General features: G+C 41.2%; 1 protein-coding gene across 1 annotated transcript in view; it reads left to right on the top strand.

The window, feature by feature from the left end:
- Positions 1-8,361: 8,361 nt before the first annotated feature.
- The window catches only part of eepd1 (endonuclease/exonuclease/phosphatase family domain containing 1), a 33,723-nt gene continuing 21,659 nt past the window's right edge, over positions 8,362-20,425 (top strand). Inside the window, exon 1 of the mRNA XM_056254577.1 lies at positions 8,362-9,410. Within this exon, the coding sequence (XP_056110552.1) occupies positions 8,578-9,410 (833 nt within the window). The 5' untranslated portion in view covers positions 8,362-8,577. The remainder of the gene's footprint in view (positions 9,411-20,425) is intronic.

Below are 20,425 nucleotides of genomic sequence, written 5' to 3'. Positions count from 1 at the left end.
GTGAAAAACCGGCCGCAGCGGGATCTGAACACCGTCGTTTTCCTAGAATGGCTAGGAAGATTTTGAGGCCTCGGGCTTGATCTCAATCCTCGGCCGGGGCCCGCGCTGAGGGGGGCGGCGTCCAGCAGAGCGAGAGCGCGGTCTTTGGTCTCGGGCGTGGCGGCGCTGTGAAGCGGCGGCGGCGGGCGGTGCAGGCTGCGGCTGAGAACTGCGAGCAGGCGGCGGTTTAGAGCGACCTGCAGCGGAGCTCGAGCGCTTCGGGAGGAAGTGCTTCATGGCCTGCGAAGTCTTTTGCACCTCCATGAATCTATCCGCAAAGTCTGTGACGGCAGATCCGAAAAGGCCCGCTTGAGAAATGGGCGCGTCGAGGAACACAGAGCGCTCGGCTTCCGTCATCTCGGACAGCGTCAACCACAAATGTCTCTCAGCCACGGTGAGAGAGGCCATGTTTCGTCCTATGGCCTGTGCAGCGGCTTTAGTAGCGCGAAGAGCGAGGTCTGTAGCGCTTCTCAGGTCCGCGACGCAGATCGCTCCGGGTCCTTCCTCGTCCAGTTTAAGGAGAAGGTCGGCCTGGAAAATCTGCAGGATGGCCATAGTGTGCAGCGCTGAAACTGCTTGCCCGGCGGCGGTGTAAGCGCGACCGTGCATGGATGACGTCACCCGGCAGGCTTTAGATGGAAGCGTCGTGTGCGCGCGCCGTCCAGCGGAGGGCGGGCAGAGATGAGACGCTACAGCTGGTTCCACAGGAGGAACAGAAAGGTATCCTCTTTCCTTCGCGCCATCCACAGAGGAGAAAGCAGCAGAAGCAGAGGTACGAAGCCTGGCGGAGAAGGGGGCGTTCCACGATTTCGTAACTTCGTCGTGAAGTTCCGGGAGGAAGGGCGCGGGCCGCGATTTCGACGGAGCCTCGTCACTTCTGAGAAAGCGTCCGTCCATTCTGTTGCGCGGCGGCTGCGCGGGCGCCTCCCAATCGAGGCCGATGCTTTCAACGGCCTGAGAGAGCAGACGCATCAGCTCAGTCTCAATGCCGGCTCTCTTACCAGTGGTCTGGCGGGAAACGCTAGCGGAGGGGAGATCCACGGAGCTCGCCCAATCCTCACTATCGGACGCCAGAAGAGAACACGCCTCGGAGGGTTCGTCAGGCTCGTGGATGGACGCGGCGGCAGGCGGCGGCCGTTGTCCGTCAGTGAGCGACTCGAGCGAAGCCGGCGAAGCAGGCGGGCGAACCGGCGAGCTTTGGCGGGCTGGAGATAGCTCGGGAGCGCGCTGGGCGCGGCGCTTTTTACGGCGCGACGTCACGGCGGGCTGTGGTGAAGGCTCGGAGAATGATGCCAGGCGCGTCCTCAGAGTCACCATGGGCAAAAGCTCGCAATGAGGGCATCCGCCGTCAGCGAGCGCGAGAGCCGCGTGATCCTCACCCAGACAGGAAACACAGATGACGTGTCGATCTCCATCGCTGAGCGGGGCGCGGCACGAGCCACAGGAAGGCATCTTTAAAAAGACGCTGCTCTTTTTGTGAGAGAAGTGTAAGTCGCGTCAAGTAAGCGAACAAACACTTCTCAACAGAGAAATACACACAGAGTATTGAAAGGATATATAACGCCGGAAAGCGCAGCAGGTACGGCAGATGAAGGCGGCGAGGCCAGCGACTCCAGAGCTCGTCCCGCTGAAAGGCTTGCTTCGACGGCGCGGCTTCTCACTCCGGATCCAGCGATGCGTGTGCTTCGCTGAAGAGGTAAAAATCAGCTTGTATCAGCCTAACGAACATATTTATAGGGCGAGACCACGCCCCTTCTGGCGGGACGTGACGATATGGGCGCGAATTGCCCCCATTGGTCATTACGTCACGCAGAGTCTCTCTCGATAGGCTGCTGCATTTGCTGCAGAGCAACCAATAGGCGCGCGAGCTGTTTCGCCTATGTTTGCTTGCTGCTGCAAAGCGTTTTGCATTAATAAAAAATTAAAGGATAATTTTTGGCTTCAATATCTCGCGGAAAAGAGTTTTTCCCCTAGCGTAAAGCTATTACGCAGTACGAGAGATACTCTCGTAAGAGAACCGAACAGCACCAGAGGGTTAAGTAGAAAATCACATGATCAGATCAATTAAATAATTGTGTTCCTGTAGCTTAAAAAAATGCACTAACATTCCCAAAGAACACTGAATCCCAGGGAATGCATTAACTGATAAAATGTACACCTTGAATGCAATGTAAATTGCAGTGGATAGGTCAGGGAGACAAATGTCACCGTGTCCTGAGAATGACCCACAGTAAATGACATTTTAAACAACTACACTGATGGAAGCAATATCATTTACTGGCCCCATGCTTGCCTCTTGCACACAGAGTATGTGGTAATATAGGCCTACTCTATAAAGTTCACCTTAATGTCTGATTAAGCTTGTGTCCATGTTGGCAGCTGTGTTAGTCTGGAGGCTGTACTATGTGAGAGGTTGTTAATGTGTTCCCTCAGCGCTCTAAAGCCCTTTGGCTGATCACTCTTATGTAACCAACACAACGCTCTTTATTTCATGCCAAGGCTGGACACCTCCTGCCAAATACAAGCCCTTTCCATGACATCTCATTGAGCAGGACAGACAATGGCTTCTGCCTGCCGCTGTGGTTTAGCCAATCCTAATGTCCTGCTTAATGGTGACCTCATTCTCATCGGGCTCGGTGCAACATGACTGGCTGGCAGAAAAATCTGCAGACTCATCAGCCATTGAATCGGATCTACTTACTTTCTGCAGACACCACAAACTTTGTCTTTGTGTTACTAACAGTTACTGTAGTCTTTATTTGCATATTAACTCCATGCTGTATAATATGAAACCCTCTAACATCCAAAACTCTGAATCCACAAGGATCAGTTATGTCATATTCATGCCTGTCTAAATTAGGTTGCACCACCTGTAGTCTCTCACCATGGATACAGTCCTTTTGTTACCAAGAAATATCATTACATCACCCGTTACATTCATTTCACTTGTTTCTGAACCCCCTGAACTCAACTCAGACAAACTCGGAACCTCAAGTACACTTGGAAGTCTATACAAGGATTTAGTTGGTAAATATTTGCTTGCAGACACAGAGCCATGCAGTGGATTGTACGCTGCATCCGAGATCGCATATTTCCCTAGTTTATAGAATGCGAAAAACAGTTTGCCAACGGAGTAGGTCCAAATACATAGTTTTTGACAAACAGCAGGTGAAAAGTACACAGATGATCTACTACTTCCGCCGAGATTCTGATGCGTCCGATCACTCCGATGGACACTTTACATGTAATATTACTATAATTAATATTTTTACTATTAATTAGTATAATTACTATTATTTACATGTACTATAATTATCGCATGTACTCTTATGAATTGTGAATGGCGGTGAAGTGACGCAATTGATGCCGAAGGTCACATGACAGTAACAACATTGTGGATGTAGTATGCCTGAATTTCATTCATACTACACACATTCACTCCATATAGAACATACTTTTTCAAAACAAATGTAGCACATACTACACGGTATGCGCTTTTGGACAGAGCGATAGTGTATGATATGGTCACCGATTATTGGATAAATCTCTGATATTTCCTAAAATTAGTAAAATTATATATTACATTGTACATATACACTCACCGGCCACTTTATTAGGTACACCTGTCCAACTGCTCGTTAACACTTAATTTCTAAGCAGCCAATCACATGGCGGCAACTCAGTGCATTTAGGCATGTAGACATGGTCAAGACAATCTCCTGCAGTTCAAACCAAGCATCAGTATTGGGAAGAAAGTTGATTTGAGTGACTTTGAACGTGGCATGATTGTTGGTGCCAGAAGGGCTGGTCTGAGTATTTCAGAAACTGCTAATCTACTGGGATTTTCACGCACAACCATCTCTAGGGTTTACAGAGAATGGTCCGAAAAAGAAAAAACATCCAGTGAGCGGCAGTTCTGTGGGCGGAAATGCCTTGTTGATGCCAGAGGTCAGAGGAGAATGGCCAGACTGGTTCGAGCTGATAGAAGGGCAACAGTGACTGAAATAACCACTCGTTACAACCGAGGTATGCAGCAAAGCATTTGTGAAGCCACAACACGCACAACCTTGAGGCGGATGGGCTACAACAGCAGAAGACTCCACCGGGTACCACTCATCTCCACTACAAATAGGAAAAAGAGGCTACAATTTGCAAGAGCTCACCAAAATTGAACAGTTGAAGACTGGAAAAATGTTGCCTGGTCTGATGAGTCTCGATTTCTGTTGAGACATTCAGATGTTAGAGTCAGAATTTGGCGTAAACAGAATGAGAACATGGAACCATCATGCCTTGTTACCACTGTGCAGGCTGGTGGTGGTGGTGTAATGGTGTGGGGGATGTTTTCCTGGCACACTTTAGGCCCCTTAGTGCCAATTGGGCATCGTTTAAATGCCACGGCCTACCTGAGCATTGTTTCTGACCATGTCCATCCCTTTATGGCCACCATGTACCCATCCTCTGATGGCTACTTCCACCATGTCACAAAGCTCTAATCATTTCAAATTGGTTTCTTGAACATGACAATGAGTTCACTGTACTAAAATGGCCTCCACAGTCACCAGATCTCAACCCAATAGAGCATCTTTGGGATGTGGTGGAACGGGAGATTCGCATCATGGATGTGCAGCCGACAAATCTGCGGCAACTGTGTGATGCCATCATGTCAATATGGACCAAACTCCCTGAGGAATGCTTCCAGCACCTTGTTGAATCTATGCCACGAAGAATTGAGGCAGTTCTGAAGGCAAAAGGGGGTCCAACCCGTTACTAGCATGGGGTACCTAATAAAGTGGCCGGTGAGTGTATATATATATATATATATGCCATTTTGTAGTATAAATAGTGCGAGTAGTGTGTGCACTTTAAATACCCGGGTGATGCATTTAATTAACCCGAAAAAAATTGTGTGGAATGTTGGACACTTTATCAGATATGAGTTTTGTGTCCCAAATGATGCACTATACACTATGCACTAATACTTGGCACTATGTACGCAACTTTTTAGTGTATAATTAAGGCTATTTTGTCGACGTCTGAGTTCTATAGCCCTTCCCACTCTAAAGCTACGACAGCTGTGTGTGCATGTGTAACGGACGCAGGCCAGTAAGAGCTGTGCATGTAAACCTCACTCCCCTGATCTCAAGAGTCTGATGCTAATGACTGTGGTCTTTAGCGTTCTTGTTAGTGTGCCCGTCTCTAACGCCAGAGGCGCCGCTTCGAATCCCGCTCAGGGAGGATCGAGTTGGACCGGGTACACATAAAATGTAATTATTAATTTGGTTAATTAACTGCATCATCTGGGTATTTAAAGTACAGGGATTGGGACTCACCTATGATCTTATTATTGGGACATACCAAGGCACGCGGCTCTACCATTGGAGAAAGCAAATGGCTAAATTGGATCAAATGTGACTTGATAACCAATCACATTAAGTGCACTGAAGTGCACATTTGATGGACACTTTACTACCATAGTTCACATGACAGTGACAGCATGCGAGAAGTACTGCACACATTCATACTATATATTAGTATGAATTAGTATAACATACTCTTTTAACAGTCACAAAGTAAGATTCAAAACAAATGTAGTACCTGCTATAGAGTATGTGATTTCGGACGCAGCGTAATTGTTGGTGGATATCACACAAATGATTTAATAAACTGAATCCTATCTGTTGATTCAATAAGTGATAACCTATTTCCTCACAAAAGCAGCTTATTCAGCGTGCCGAACCCTCCCCTCCATTGACATCCATTCAAAAAATGGCCTCTGGTCTGCTTGTCTGTGTACCGCTGCATCACATTCTTCTTTTTTTCCTTCTTTTTTTGATAACCTTGGAGGCTTGGCTTAAAGCAGCTTTGACTTCATGCACTCATCTACCGCAGATTTAATCGTGTAGCGGAGGGGAGGGACTATCAGACTCCAATGGTGAATGACAAAATATTATAACATTCATACACTAGACCGTAGAGTACTTGATACATAGTATAAGTGCATAGTGTATACTCCGTCATTTGGGACACAACTACAGTCTTGTGTACTGGGGATTATGCCAGTATGCCGGTTATGCCAGTAGATGGCGACAAAAGACACGTGTCTTTATGGTTGAAAAAGTAATGAATCTTTCACTAAACCGATTCGGTGAAAAACTTAGATTCATTCTGGGACACAATCAATGACTATTGAGATAATGAGATTTAGGCAATATAGCGATTCAACTTTACCACATGTAAACACAATACTTCGATCAAATTGATTAAGCTCATAATTGTAGTAACCAAAATCGTAGTAAAATATGGGGGGTATGGTGATTTAAATCACAATAAACAGGCATGTAAACACGAATCGCATCTATTCCACTCTGAAAAAGTGTGCATGTGCTTGTGACGTAAATATACGGATGACGTTGTCATGCACAGATATATAAACAGCGGTAAAGGCATCCGATTTTTTGGATTGCTGAAGAAACCGAGTTCATGTTGACAACATTGCACGACATAAAATATATTTCAGTATATTGATGGTCAAAAACATCGAAATGAAGACATTTTTAGCTGGCACCAATAAATCCCATACGTCCATGTGTTTTGTATTTGACATAAGTTGATTACAATAGTGGCCAGTAACACACCTGAGTTCATCATGTGTGCTGTGCATTGGGGTATGTGAATAATGGTGGTTAAAAGAAAATTCTTCGTGGATTATCAGAATAAAGAAAATTCCAGGTAAATGGGAGTGAAGAGGTTTGCTTGTGTTCAATAAAAAATATGGCTCTAAGTTGGTACTAAAAGGCATTGTCTTGACACTTCATAACACACATCTCAGTACTAGTTGTGAGGAATTGGTGTTGGATCACACAAAATGCCAGAAATGTGAGCTCAACACATGATCGCCAATGTCTGTCTCACCCCAAGCACACCTTGTTCCAGAAATAGTTTTGCAGGGAACATTTAAACACAATAGGCGATTTGTGCTACAGAATGCATATCTATTATTTGATAGCACAAAGAATTTTCATAAATGTTATGTTTAGATTATCATGAGATTAGTTTGCACTTTATATAGTTCTATTTTAATCTTTTATTTTTATTAAACAGCTTAATGCATCCCTGAAAATAAACTATTTTAAATATTGACTTGAGGCAGATTTTGTCTTCTGTTTGCTGCAATCACAACCAAGATTAATCATCTGACTGGCATTTAGATCAGATGCTAATTGTGCCATTGATTGAATTGACAACAGCTCAAAGCACATTGTGAAAGTTTTAAAGGCCAAGGTTTTAAAGAAAGGCCTATATAAATAGTTGTCATCTCTCCTGACATACATACAAGATCTTTCATTCAGTTTTTAGACAATTTTCAAAACATAATTTAAACATAAACCTTTTAGAATGGATATTTAAGCTCAGATTTGGTGTACTTAGTCTTAATTTTACAATTCTACTGCTTAGCCTACAGCCTACAATAAATATGAACAACATGTTCACGAGGGATCAAACGATCACAATAGCTCCGTGTCTCTATCAAGTGTCATATTGGGAGAGTCACAGACAATGACCAATAATAAAGACAGCAGGAAACACCCCCATCAGGTTTGATGAGTGCTTTGAAATAGCTTTGGGAAGTGCGATTCACTTTAGAGAGTCGATTGGTTCGAACAAGCTGTTCCGTTGAGTCATCGCTCCAAAGCGCTTAGCCTATCACTGTGTGTGTGTGTGTGTGTGTGTGTGTGTGTGTGTGTGCATACATTCTAATTATATTGTGTGTGCAAGTCTAAATGCTCCAGTTTGATTATATGACTCTGCTTGTGTGTGTGTGTGTGTGTGTGTGTGTGTGTGTACGTTTGCCAAGTAGGCTATTATCCTATTCCTACCATGTTGTTGATCACGGTTCCTTTAGTTTTCTCAGAAAGTTCACACCAAGAAGTTCGATAACTAAAGATAACATTCTGGTAATTAAAAGCGCGGTGCAGTTTTGTCGTGGATTCTGATTGGCAGATTGTCAATGTTTTTATCGTTCAAAAGCTGTAAAAATCGTTCTGAAAGTAATTCCAACGAAATAGTTCCTCTGTGTAGTTATAGCTGTCGTTTGCGCACTTCCGTATTTTCTTAGAATTAGAACGATTATTATAGTAATAGTTATCGTGTCCACTTTACTGGCATTTAGAGTTCAGTGATTCATGAATCCTTCTTAAATTGATTCGATCGAATCATTAAAAAGAATCGGTTCAGGTTCAAAAGAGCGAATCGGACAGCACGACATAGAAACCGCGCTAGGGTTCACTTCAGTTCTGTCTGCCTGGATGTGCGTTGACATGGACGCTTCTGCTCCGAGACTGAGAAAACACGGGGAATTCTGCAAGGTCTGACACAGATAAGAGAGATTACAGCGATATATGTTCGTGTATGTTGAACGAGAAGTCGTTAAAGAATTTATAGCTTTAAATATCAAGTTCAAATATCAAAATTAGTATATGTGCCATCCGGACTCGGACGGGTTTCATTCTCAGATTCCGAACTGAATCACCGAGACACATGGGTGGGAATCTCGGATGCCACCGGTCCATTCCCAAGGACCCCACGGATTTCTGCCAGGGCAAACGCAAGTTCAGCGCGGCATGCAACTTCAGCCACATACTAGTGAATCAGGAGCGCCTGAACATCAACACCGCGACCGAGGAGGAGCTCATGACTCTGCCGGGCGTGAACCGCGGGGTGGCTCAGAACATCGTGGAGTACCGGGAATGCATCGGCGGATTCAAGAAAGTAGAAGACCTGGCGTTAGTCAGAGGAGTCGGTGCAACTAAACTAGAGGCGATTAAACTAGAGATCTGCGTGTCGAGCAAGAACAGCTCGTCTAATCACTCTCCTTCATCTCTGCGCAAAGAGCACGAGCACCTGCCGTGCACCGGCGTGAACATAAACACGGCCACGCCGCCGCAGCTCATGAGCGTCCGCGGCATCACCGAGAAAATCGCCAAGAACGTCGTAGAGTTCCGTTCCGTGCACGGCCCGTTCAGAAGCATCGAAGACCTGGTCAAAGTGGCCAACATAAATTCATCCTTGCTGGACCGGATCCGTTTCCAGGTGTTCGTGGAGCGGTCCAGGACTCATTCAACGAACACGAACGGAGGGTTCACGCACCCGAGCCCCACGTCCTTCAGTGTTCGCAGCGATGAGATGGACGTTCCGCTCGGAGGACCGCCGCTCGTCACATCTGTCCGGCCCTGCGTGGAGCCTCCAGCGGGCACGCGTGATGGAAAGCCCGTGGTGCGAGTGGCCACCTGGAACCTGCAGCGATGCTCCAGTGAGAAGGCCAACAACCCTGGGGTCAAAGAGGTCGTCTGTATGACCCTACTAGAAAATGAGTGAGTAAACTATTAAGTTACAACACTAATGCCTTTTTTAGACAAGTAATATCATAATTTTTGACACTACCTTAATATTCTTTGAAGTAGCCTCCCTTTAAGAGTCATGATACAATATTTTTGTACCATCGTTTAATCATATTTTGACACTCTACCATGACAATACCTTGTGGGCATGTTCCATGGTAATACCATGTTTTTAGATGTGCACCATCCAAATACCTTGGACTTGGAGTACACACATATGTTTTTTCGGACACGCACAATGTGTTTTGAACATGGTCTGTGTGTGTTTTTTTTTTAAGGAACATTGAGTACCATGCAAACAACATGGTACATGAGTATGGTAATCAATCAGTACAGTTACATATTAAAAGACCATGGTATTATTATTATCTGATACCATCACCACTCCCTCGTAGCATCACAGTACTTCTTTGTAAAGGTATTTGGACATTTGGACCTGTTTACAGACCTTTTAACTAGGTATGTCCCGTCACGATCAATTTTTTTTGTGCCTCCAATCTGAGTCATTGATTATTTAGTACACTGAAAAACATTAAAGTTATTAAAATCAATATGAAAAATAGAAATTTGGTTAGATTTAATTTATTCAAATGATAATTTCTCAAGTCACAATTAAAAAAGAACAGAAAAAGGCAATTATCCATTGAAGAAGTAACCAGTAAATAAAGAAAGAAAAATGAACTTTTGGTTTCTTTTTTCTTTTTTGCATTTGCTCTGTATGGTCTGAAAAAAAATTGTGAAGCGTTACGACCTCTGATGATGTTTTTATTCTCAAATCACATACTTTGTTTTTTGCAAGGGAAGAAACAGTGTGTCAGGTTATTGCTGTACTGTAGTGGATATAGGCAGTCCAGCTGGCCTGTGTTGCAATGCTAGGCACTGAGGTCTTTAGTGGATGTTCATGATAATCTGACTGCACACGTTAGAATTCATCAGCACTGCCCATGTTTTATTATGTTTTATCAATTCTAGAAGATAAATGTTTGTACTGTTCTGTTGGTTGTTTTATGGTCCATGGCATGCACACACACATACTGTAGGCTAATTCACTCAGGGTGTTGCTGAGGTACATGCCCTCATTCTTGTCATGACTCGGGGAGGGTTGTTGTTATATAATCTTTAGTGTGTGTGTGTGTGTGTGTGTGTGTGTGTGTGTGTGTGTCTGTGTCTGTGTGTCTGTGTCTGTGTGTCTGTGTGTCTGTGTGTCTGTGTGTGTGTGTGTGTGTGTGTGTGTGTGTGTGTGTGTGTGTGTGTGTGTGTTGAAGGGGTTTGAAATAGTAGTAGTATCGGCAGGGAGAGTATAGTGTTAGTGTTATGAATTACATCAGTGCTGAAAGCTGTACACTGTTACAGCAATGCATAATGCAACCGTCCTATAAAGGAGTGATTCTCAACCAAGAGGCTCATGTAATATGTTCTAAATGCATTTGGAAAGATTTAGATTTTGCATTGTTTCATTAATAAATTAAAATTATTAGTTCTGATTGTTAATGTTTGCTCATTTTCTTTTTAAACAAAAAAATCTAAATGTGAGTAAATTGTGTAGATAGCAATGGTAGCAAAACGTATGTGCTACTTGACTACATAAACAACTATCAGTTATTTTTTTATATCATTAACTAAAACTATTAAAGGGGTCACAACATGGATTTTTCTATTTTAATAAGTTCTTGAGGTTCACTCATAATGTTAATAGTTTTTTGCACAAAAATACAAATATATTTGTGGAAAAGGTCTGTCTGAGGGGGCTTTAATTACGGTGTCTTCTTTAAGCCTTAAAGCTGCTGTAGGTAACTTTTGAAAAAATGTATTTGCTAAAACTGTCATTATGTCCTGACAGTAGAATATGAGACAGATAATCTGTGTAAAAATCAAGCTCATCTGGCTCCTCCCAGTGGTCCTATTGCCATTTGCAGAAATACACGCTCCCGGTCAGAAACAACCAATCAGAACCAGGAGGAGTGTCTTAGCAGTGTCAATCACGCTCGTGTACGTGCTGATCACACCCCTCTCTTGCACAGCGCGAGCCGTCGTTCAAACTCAAGATTGCCGGCGTGCTGCAGCTGTGCTTTTGACGGAGAAACAACCTAAACTGCCAATTCTCGAGTGACACCTGCTAATAAAACAAAGAGGTAAAAGGAAAAAGACTGATGACGATAAACAAGCGAAAAAGAAAGAATTACACAGAGCCCATTGACTCGGTGTCAAAACTCTAGCCGCATAACATGTAGATAAAATGTCACGCACTCTGCTAAGCAACAATTGAAACCTGCTAATTCACTGGCTTGTCATGTTGCTGAAATAATGTACTAGCACACCTTATCTAGCATTATATATCGCTAGAATAATTACTTACATACTGTAACGTTAGTGACCGTTATATTAACGTTATCTTACTAGCTATTTATAACTTATAGAAAGAGTGCAACGTTATAAAGTTACATGTAGGCTATTGCAAAATACATAATGATTTGAGGACCAAGTTTGTAGTCAAAGTATGGGCTGGCCATAGTCAATGTAAAGCATATTATTGACGTTTAGTCCCTATTAGTGAATGTGCCATATAACTTTTTATCCGCTGTCATCGGTGGCCCTGTTTACTAGCCTGCGCGTTCACGACAGGCTCCGCTGTGGAGGACGAGCTGTGGAGGGAGGGCTGTAGCGCAGCAGAGAGCAAGGGGGTGGGACCTGTAAGTTGTGCTTGTTCAAATTTTCAGGCTAAGTCAACGTTTTCTCAAAACTCCCTACTGCAGCTTTAAGTCATTAAATGGCCACTGTTATGATTGGTTAATATCATTGCATAGGAAACAGTATCAACGCCCACTCACTAATTCTTCTTGAGTTTAAAAAACATTATCCCTATAAAAGCATAATTTACAGACATAGCATTATGAAATCGTTTACTGACAGTTTGTGACAGCTGCTGTCAGATCCAATACAGCTGACTGCTTCATCTGTCAGCAAAAGTACTTTGCAAACTCTCCATTACACTGTGCCTCGTTTACAAAACAATTTGCAGGAAAAATTCTCAGAACAAACTAGGGGTGGTTAATCTGTCTGATTTCCCGATTCGATTCGATTACGATTATTGAAGTCCCGATTCGATTACAGTCGATTTTCGATTATTAACGATTCTCGATTAGCGATTATTGATTTTCCATTTCACAACAGTAAACGAAAATACACTACAAAGTGATTGCAGTATTAAAAAATATCAGCTGCTGAATTACTTAACTCTTTTATTGAGTAACAAAAACTCAAAGCACTTTCTGTGTCGTGTAGTTATAACTTCACAATTATTTGTATGTAGCTTATGTTCTGTAGAACACAGAAATGAATACATCACATTGTGTTGTGACTCATCAAGTTGAACTAAACAATAACAAATAAATGGAAGGCTTATTTCCTTTAGGAAAGATCAGAAAAGATACAGATCAGAACCAACATACTGTAGAAATCAGAAGATAAAAGATCAGAACCAACATACTGTAGAAATTGGACAATTTTCTTCTAGAAAAACAAGGTGTTGTTCAGGTGGAGGAAGACTGCAGGTTGCAGTCGAAACATGTCAAGGTAAAGAGAGTTTTTTCTCCACCTGAACACCTTGTCTTTCTAGAAGAAAATTGTCCAATTTAATCATTAAGAAGACAAAATGAAAATTTTTGAACAACTTACTGTAGCTTCAGCTTATATACTGTACTGTAGAACACAGTGACAAAATGCAAAACACTAACTTGTGAGTAATCAAGTTGTACTAAACACTTTAGTGTGGCAATGTTGACAGACGGCATGCGTTCTATCAACATGTTTAGAGCTCCTGCCATGAAAACCAAAATGAATCCACACTCTTGCTTTGAGCCCAGATGGAGCTGGGTGGATCGGTTGGTTGCTCGTTCCTGGTTCTTCCATTTTACACACCTGCTCTCACTCGCTCTGGCTGCCGTTACACGCGCTTGCTAATTGGAACTGGGCGCGTTCGTGACGTTCAACTTCCGGTATAACATTTTTTACAAAATAAAATAATGCAAAAAAATTTTTTTTTAAATAATAAAAAATCGATTTTTGAAAATTTAATAATCGATTCATACTTGTCCATAACATACTCGCGATTAATCAATAATCGATTTTTTTCACCACCCCTAGAACAAACACATAATCCTCCGTCCCAAACCAGGATGGCATTAAAAATAAACCATCCACCTACTCCTGATGCTGGTTTCCTTCTGAAGTCTCTACAGAAATGAGCAAATAAGCTGTTTAAACGGCAAATGCTTCATTTTACGCTTCATTTTCCTCTTCCGTTTGTCCTCTTGTCGGCAGACTCAAGCACATGGAGTGCGTCAGAAAGTGAACAGGCATCTGTATACTGTATCCAGGGCCGTAGCTAGAGGATTCGGGTCCCCCTGAAAAAATATTGATGTGGGCCCCCACCACCCTCCACCAATATCATATACTGTACAATAGATGAACATGGAGGCCCACATAACAGAAGATGGTGATGTTGTTGTAAAACCTTTATTTTAAAAGTTAAATGTTTATATAAAAATTACAACTAATAAAAACTAACAAAAAAGCAAGAAATTGTTAAATAATAATAAAACCAATTTTTAAAACGTAATAATTTTTTTTCCCCATCAGTCTGTTATAATTCATAAATCAAAAAGTAAACATTTAGAAATTGACAAGAATGCAGTCTAATTAAAAAAATAAAACCATTCATTGTCTTATTTTTTAATAAAGATAATATGGAATTGGTAATATTATTAAATAAAGCGAATACATTTATTCATCCAAGTGCAGTATTCGTGTTTTCTCGATGTTTTAAATATCATCAGCCGGCAGGTCAGATGCATAATGCAATGCGCCGTGACTCGTGTATTTTTTTTAAAACTCTAGTAATAATAGTGTAAAAAGACAGGAATTTAGACCACGTAATCATTCGGTCGATTGTGGCGCGCACCGATAATAAAAAATGACTGTACACGGCAGACTTTCTAATTTTTTCTAATTCCCAGCGAAATAACAATATATAACCGGTCTTTAAGAACGTCTTGATCGACTGGGATACAACCACTCTCCTTGCCTCCCTCTCCGTCTTTTCCTGGCATTTCTGGTTCCCTGATTTATGTTTTCTTCAGTCTTCTTCATATTTTTCAGTCAGTCAGTCTCCTGCTCTTCCACCAAGTTCATCGTTAACCTTAGGCTGCCGCCTCAACTCTGATTGGTTCTGTTCACGAGCTGGGCGGGACTTACAATTGTATTGGGTCCATCTGATGTTTGTCACTGACTCTGACTGAATAATTAATAAATACTTTAGGTCGGACTAAACCATTTTTATGGAGGTAAGAGAAGCAGATATTTGGAAAAATATTTACCCAAATTGCACGTTTTTGTGGTTTTCATTTAAATCTCAGGCATACAACTAATATAAATATTAGAATTATTCATACTACAGGGGCCTAAATAGTATAACTGCTGGATTTTGTGGGCCCCCTGGGCAGCGGGGGCCCCTATAATTGTCACCACCTTTCACCCCACTAGCGACGGCCCTGAGTATCCATCCAGTGTAGACCGTGTCGGTAATTGTAATGGGTTCTATTTGCTTTTGATGAGACGCATCAGTCGCATCTTTAGACAAGTGTCAGTCATTAGGTGACTGAACTCCAGTGGGCGGGGCCTATGGTGCAATGATATAAAACCATTGTCTTGCACTGGAGGCAGGTATATGCAAATGTATTTGCCTGTGTGACGTCACAAATCACACAATATCCAAACAAGCTGTTTTTGGAGCTTGGTTAAATAAACGCTTTGTTTATAACAAGGACGTTTTAAGCTATGAAACTTGCAGGATGTTTTAATGGTACAAATACCTCTTATATGTCAAAAGATCAAGGTTTTTAACAAGGATATGATTTGTCATGTCATAACCCCTTAAAAATGTTTTTGGTGATTGAAATAACAAATTTTTAGATGAAAAAACTAAGTGAAAATTAGAAATAAAGCAATTGAAATAAATTAATAAAAATAAATTAAAGCCAAATAGAAATAAAAAACAACGTAAACTAATAAAAATGACAGAAGTACATAACGATAAAACAACAAATGAAAGTAAAAACAAATGAAAATATAAGAATAAAACCTCATTCAAACTATTAATAAATACAATAGTTAAATAATACTAAAATAACAGTGTGATGAAGAGGTATTTTAGCCTTACACATAGGGCAAAAAAGGTTGGGAAACGCTGTTCTACAGAACCTGATTCTACCACACAAGGTCATATGCAGATACTTAACTAGTATTGCTGTTATAATTTTTTTTTTTTGATGCACCAGCATATTGCGGCATTTAAAAACTCACCAGCTTGCAAAACTGCAACAAGAATCTCTCAAGGTTGGTTTATCACTGTTGATTGACTTAGGTGTTGCTGGAATAAACTTACAAATTCCATCTTTTGAGAACTCACAAAAGATGGGTTGTAATGTCAATAAAACTGTATAAAAAATTCAGTTGGATCCAAACTAACCTTGAATAGGAAATGACTACTTTCTCAAATCCCTAAATCAAACGTCCTATCAGATGTTTATTTCTGCAGCAACTACAGTCCACTGCACACATGACTCTGGGTAACCACTTTTCTGCTGTCTGTGGAAAATCCAGGTCTCTAGTGAAAGAACAATGATTGGAGGGAGAAGACGTTAGATTTAACATGAATTGGAATAAATATTGTTACCAATAGTATAATGATTTACAGCAAAAGTGTCGGTTGATAAATATACGTTCTATTAATGTATGAAATCCCTTAAGAATCTTGAGAATCTATACAACCTTTCTGGTGCTTTGACCTATTAAGTCAAATAGATAACCATGAAAACTCACTTTACTGTCTGATTGGATTTGGGGAAGGCCTTTTGAACGGATAAGTGAAGGTCATAAGGGATGTCATGAGTTTTCTTGCCATTGCCATTCCCCAAAATATTACATTAAATGGTCAAATGTTCTCCACAATAGTTTGCTGCTACATCAGCATGGAAAGTTTGGGGTCAGTAAGATTTTTTTGTTGTTGTTTGAAAGAAATGAATACTTTTATTCAACAAGGATGCATTAAATTGATTAAAAAAGTGACATTTATAATGTATAGGGCTGCCCCCGACTAAAGATTTGTCTAGTCGACTAGTATTCATTAATTTAAGCCAATAATCAACTAATCACATGTTTATTCATATAAATGAAGTGCTCAAGCACACGCATAAAGCTTGCCACTGCGCACCGGCAAACGTAATGTTTATGAATGTGTCGAGGAAAAAACAGAAAGGAGACTGTGTTGAACTAGTGTTGTTAAAAGTGAAGTGAACTTTGGCACCAAGTGGGTACTGAAATTTAAAAAATGTGACGACACCAGCATTTCCCTCTAGCATTTTGAGCGCTGTTGAACTGATTCTTAAAAACCTCTGATTGGCCATTATGTTGACGCTCTCAACATACACTGAACAAAATTATAAACGCAACACTTTTGTTTTTTGCCCCCATTTTTCATGAGCTGAACTCAAAGATCTAAGACTTTTTCTATGTACACAAAAGGCCTATTTCTCTCAAATATTATTCACAAATCTGTCTAAATCTGTGTTAGTGAGCACTTCTCCTTTGCCGAGATAATCCATCCACCTCACAGGTGTGGCATATCAAGATGCTGATTAGACAGCATTATTATTGCACAGGTGTGCCTTAGGCTGGCCACAATAAAAAGCCACTCTAAAATGTGCAATTTTACTGTATTGGGGATGGTCCGAGGGGGGGTCCGAAAACCAGTCAGTATCTGTATATGTCTGTGATTGGCTACAATGATCAACGCTTTAAAAACATGTCTTCACCGAACGGCAAGCTCTTACACAGATACACACGGGAGCATTTGAAAGCAGGCCAATCACAGACATATATGTTGAGTGCGTGAACACAATGGCCAATCAGAGGTGTTTAAGAATCCGTTCAACAACGCTCAAAATGCTAAAGGGAAATTCTGGCATCGTCACATTTTTACACTTGGTAAAAAGAGAAAAGCTCAGAAGAAATCACTGGAAAATTAAGGGTTATGACTGGGAAAGTTCGAGCTTTAGGACCCGACCCGGGCTAAAATTAGAAAGCTTTCCAGCGCTGGAGAGAGCTAAGCGGGAAGGCCTGAAAACAGACACGGACGTTGGTTTGATTCCGCTACACACGTGAGAAACACTGGATTTGGGTGTAATTATTTGTCTGGAGTTGCTGCGCTGTTGTCAACTAACAACAAACTCTGGTTTGTAATTATTTTTGTGTACTGTACGTTCATTTTTTTGTGCTTCCTTGTCATTTGTTCATCATCTGCGCATTATTTTTCCTGAAGCATTATTTTGTTGTGCTTTTGCTATGATAAACGGCTGCGAGGTTTGAGACCATTTAGGATTGAAAGGTGAGTTTTTGAGTTGGGGTGGGAGAAAAAATCGATTCTTAAGATGCATCGCGATGTGGACGATTCTGATTCTGAATCGAATCACAAATGTCAAAAATCCATTTTTTAAAATGTTAATTGATAACGTAATGTTGACGGAACGCAAAAGGCAGTCTCCGTGCAGCTGTGCACATAACAGAGACGCATGATGGTTGAGTGAGAAATCCGACCGGCACCCTCTGCGTTATAATCTAGCATAACTTTGGCTTCTATGAAGTTGAAGAGAAAAAGGACCTGGATAAGAGCCACACATTATGCAAGTAGGGCTCCAGACTGCGACCAAATGGGCGATAAGAGGTTACACTGGTGCGACCACCATGTTGTCCAATTGATAAGAGCTACTTCTGTTACATACGAGAAACATCAAATCTAATTGGAAGCATTCAAATTCGGCGCAGAATTCTGTTATAAACCATGTCAGATCAAACAGCGCTGATGTGGAAACCAGGACAACCTTAAAAGCTTCCACCCAATTCGGAATAGGCAAAGAAAATTACAAACTCTATCGTAAAATGTATTGCCAAATCACTTCCATTTGTTTAATTAATAAAATATTTTGGAAGTAAATTCATTATGGATCATTAGAAATACTTTGCTTTAAAAGTACCAAGTAGTCACACAGTGAGAAAAAAGAAAATCTCTATAGAAAAAAAAAAGATGCATCGAGAATCGTTTTATCATCGCATCGCAGCCCTCTGAATCGTAATCGAATCGAATCGAATCGTGAGGTGCCTAGAGATTCCCACCCCTATTTTTGAGGCGGATGAGGAGATGGGTGTGTTTGTTTGGGTTGATTTCAAATATCAACATGTCCAACAGTGTTTTTGAAATATTGCTTACCCCACCTTTAATAACAATAAGATATGTTTCTTGAGCAGAAATCGACATTTTGTGAATGATTTCTAAAGGATTATGTTTCACTGAAGAATTGGCTGATGAAAATTTTGCTTTGCCACCAGCAGAAATAAATTGCATTTTAAAATATATTAAAATAAAAAAACATTTAGTACACATTGCGTAGAAAAGTAGTAGCCCAACTCTTCTCAACAAGCTGCATGATTTGCAATATCATTCATGTTTATAGCCAACTGGCACCAAAGCTTAATACTTTAAGTTATGTGTAAACATCTCAGACAAACATCTCTATCTAGGAGTCACTACAGGTCACCCAATGCCACTCGTCTCCAGTCATCACAACTGAGTCAGCCGCCAGTGTGCTCACTACTGCTGTGTAACACAACAAACTCCTTTAGGTATACTTATATGGTCTCCAGTTTGGGTTGTTTTTGTAAATAAAACGCTACCTGGTAGACGTCTGATCTGTTATCAGGGTAAAAGGACACATTGAAACCCACGGTGCTTGAAATGCTGTAACAAATCTCGTCTCTTAAACACACAGGGTGGAGGAAGCCATCAGACTGCTTTATCAGAGGTTACTATAGTTCGTGCAAAAGTGTACGCAGAGACGGCCTGTAGTAACCTCACTGTACACGAACCAAGACACACAATCCGACTCATCTGACTAATCTGTCAACTTTGTGAGTGTGGCACACGTCACATGTTTAGTCTCCATGGTGCTGTACTACATTATGATGACCTATCTACAAAAAGACAGTTTCAGATCTCTAATCTCATGTCCTGAATGTGTAATTTTGGTTTGACTGGAATATCAGACTGAAACTATATTTATTGGAGCAAAAGAATGGTGCTTGCCTGTGCAAAAGCTCCTCATTTGTCTTAATTCTGCTTTCTCCTCTTTCAGTTTATGCTTTTTTTTTTTTGAAAGCTCTTTTATTCTGTAGTTGTAACTATTTTTTATTTTTGAAAGCAGCATCTATGAGCGTGGACCAAATATACCCCGGTACTCTGTACTACCAGTACTGCCGAAATGCTGGTTCCGCCAATTTTATTTCTTTTTTTTTAGTACCAGTACATTTGACAACCCTAATTCAGGTACAGAAATGTAAATAAAGTAATCAATGTAAGTAAAATAACACATGAATAAATGAAATACAGGTTAATCCTTACAACTAAAGTTACAAAAGTTATTCAGTCAAGAGCAGTGAGTGATTTTCTCTTTGTCTTTTGTTGTTTGATTAACATTATTGACACTGACAACAGCAGGTATATTAGGCTGCTGCCACTTTAAGAGCTCGGATCCAATATCCTGTCTGTTCACATGCGTTTTCTTTTTCAACTGTTTATGACCACTTAAAGCTGCAGTCGGCAAGTCTGGCAGATTGAGTGGATTTAGGAAAATTTTGAATGTTTACAACTCTCATGCCCCTCCCCCACTATCAACGGATACCCTCCCACCGAGTTCATGCTCGTCAGTGCGTGTGCACCAGATTTTCAGTGAACGCCAGGACTCTCAAGTGTCACGCATTGAGCGTGACAGTCACTAATTTCGGTCTTTGGTCACGCTCTCCCGCCACACATTGTATTTCTCACGCTGAAAAACTATTTGTAATATTTAATATGCCGCAGCGCCCAAAGCTCTGGCCGC

The sequence above is a fragment of the Rhinichthys klamathensis genome, unplaced genomic scaffold, assembly GCF_029890125.1.
Source record: "Rhinichthys klamathensis goyatoka isolate OS25496 unplaced genomic scaffold, OSU_Roscu_1.1 h1tg000111l_1, whole genome shotgun sequence".
NCBI classification, from domain to species: domain Eukaryota; kingdom Metazoa; phylum Chordata; class Actinopteri; order Cypriniformes; family Leuciscidae; genus Rhinichthys; species Rhinichthys klamathensis.
Note: the sequence above shows the minus strand (reverse complement) of the source record. Positions and strands in the feature narration are given on the sequence as shown.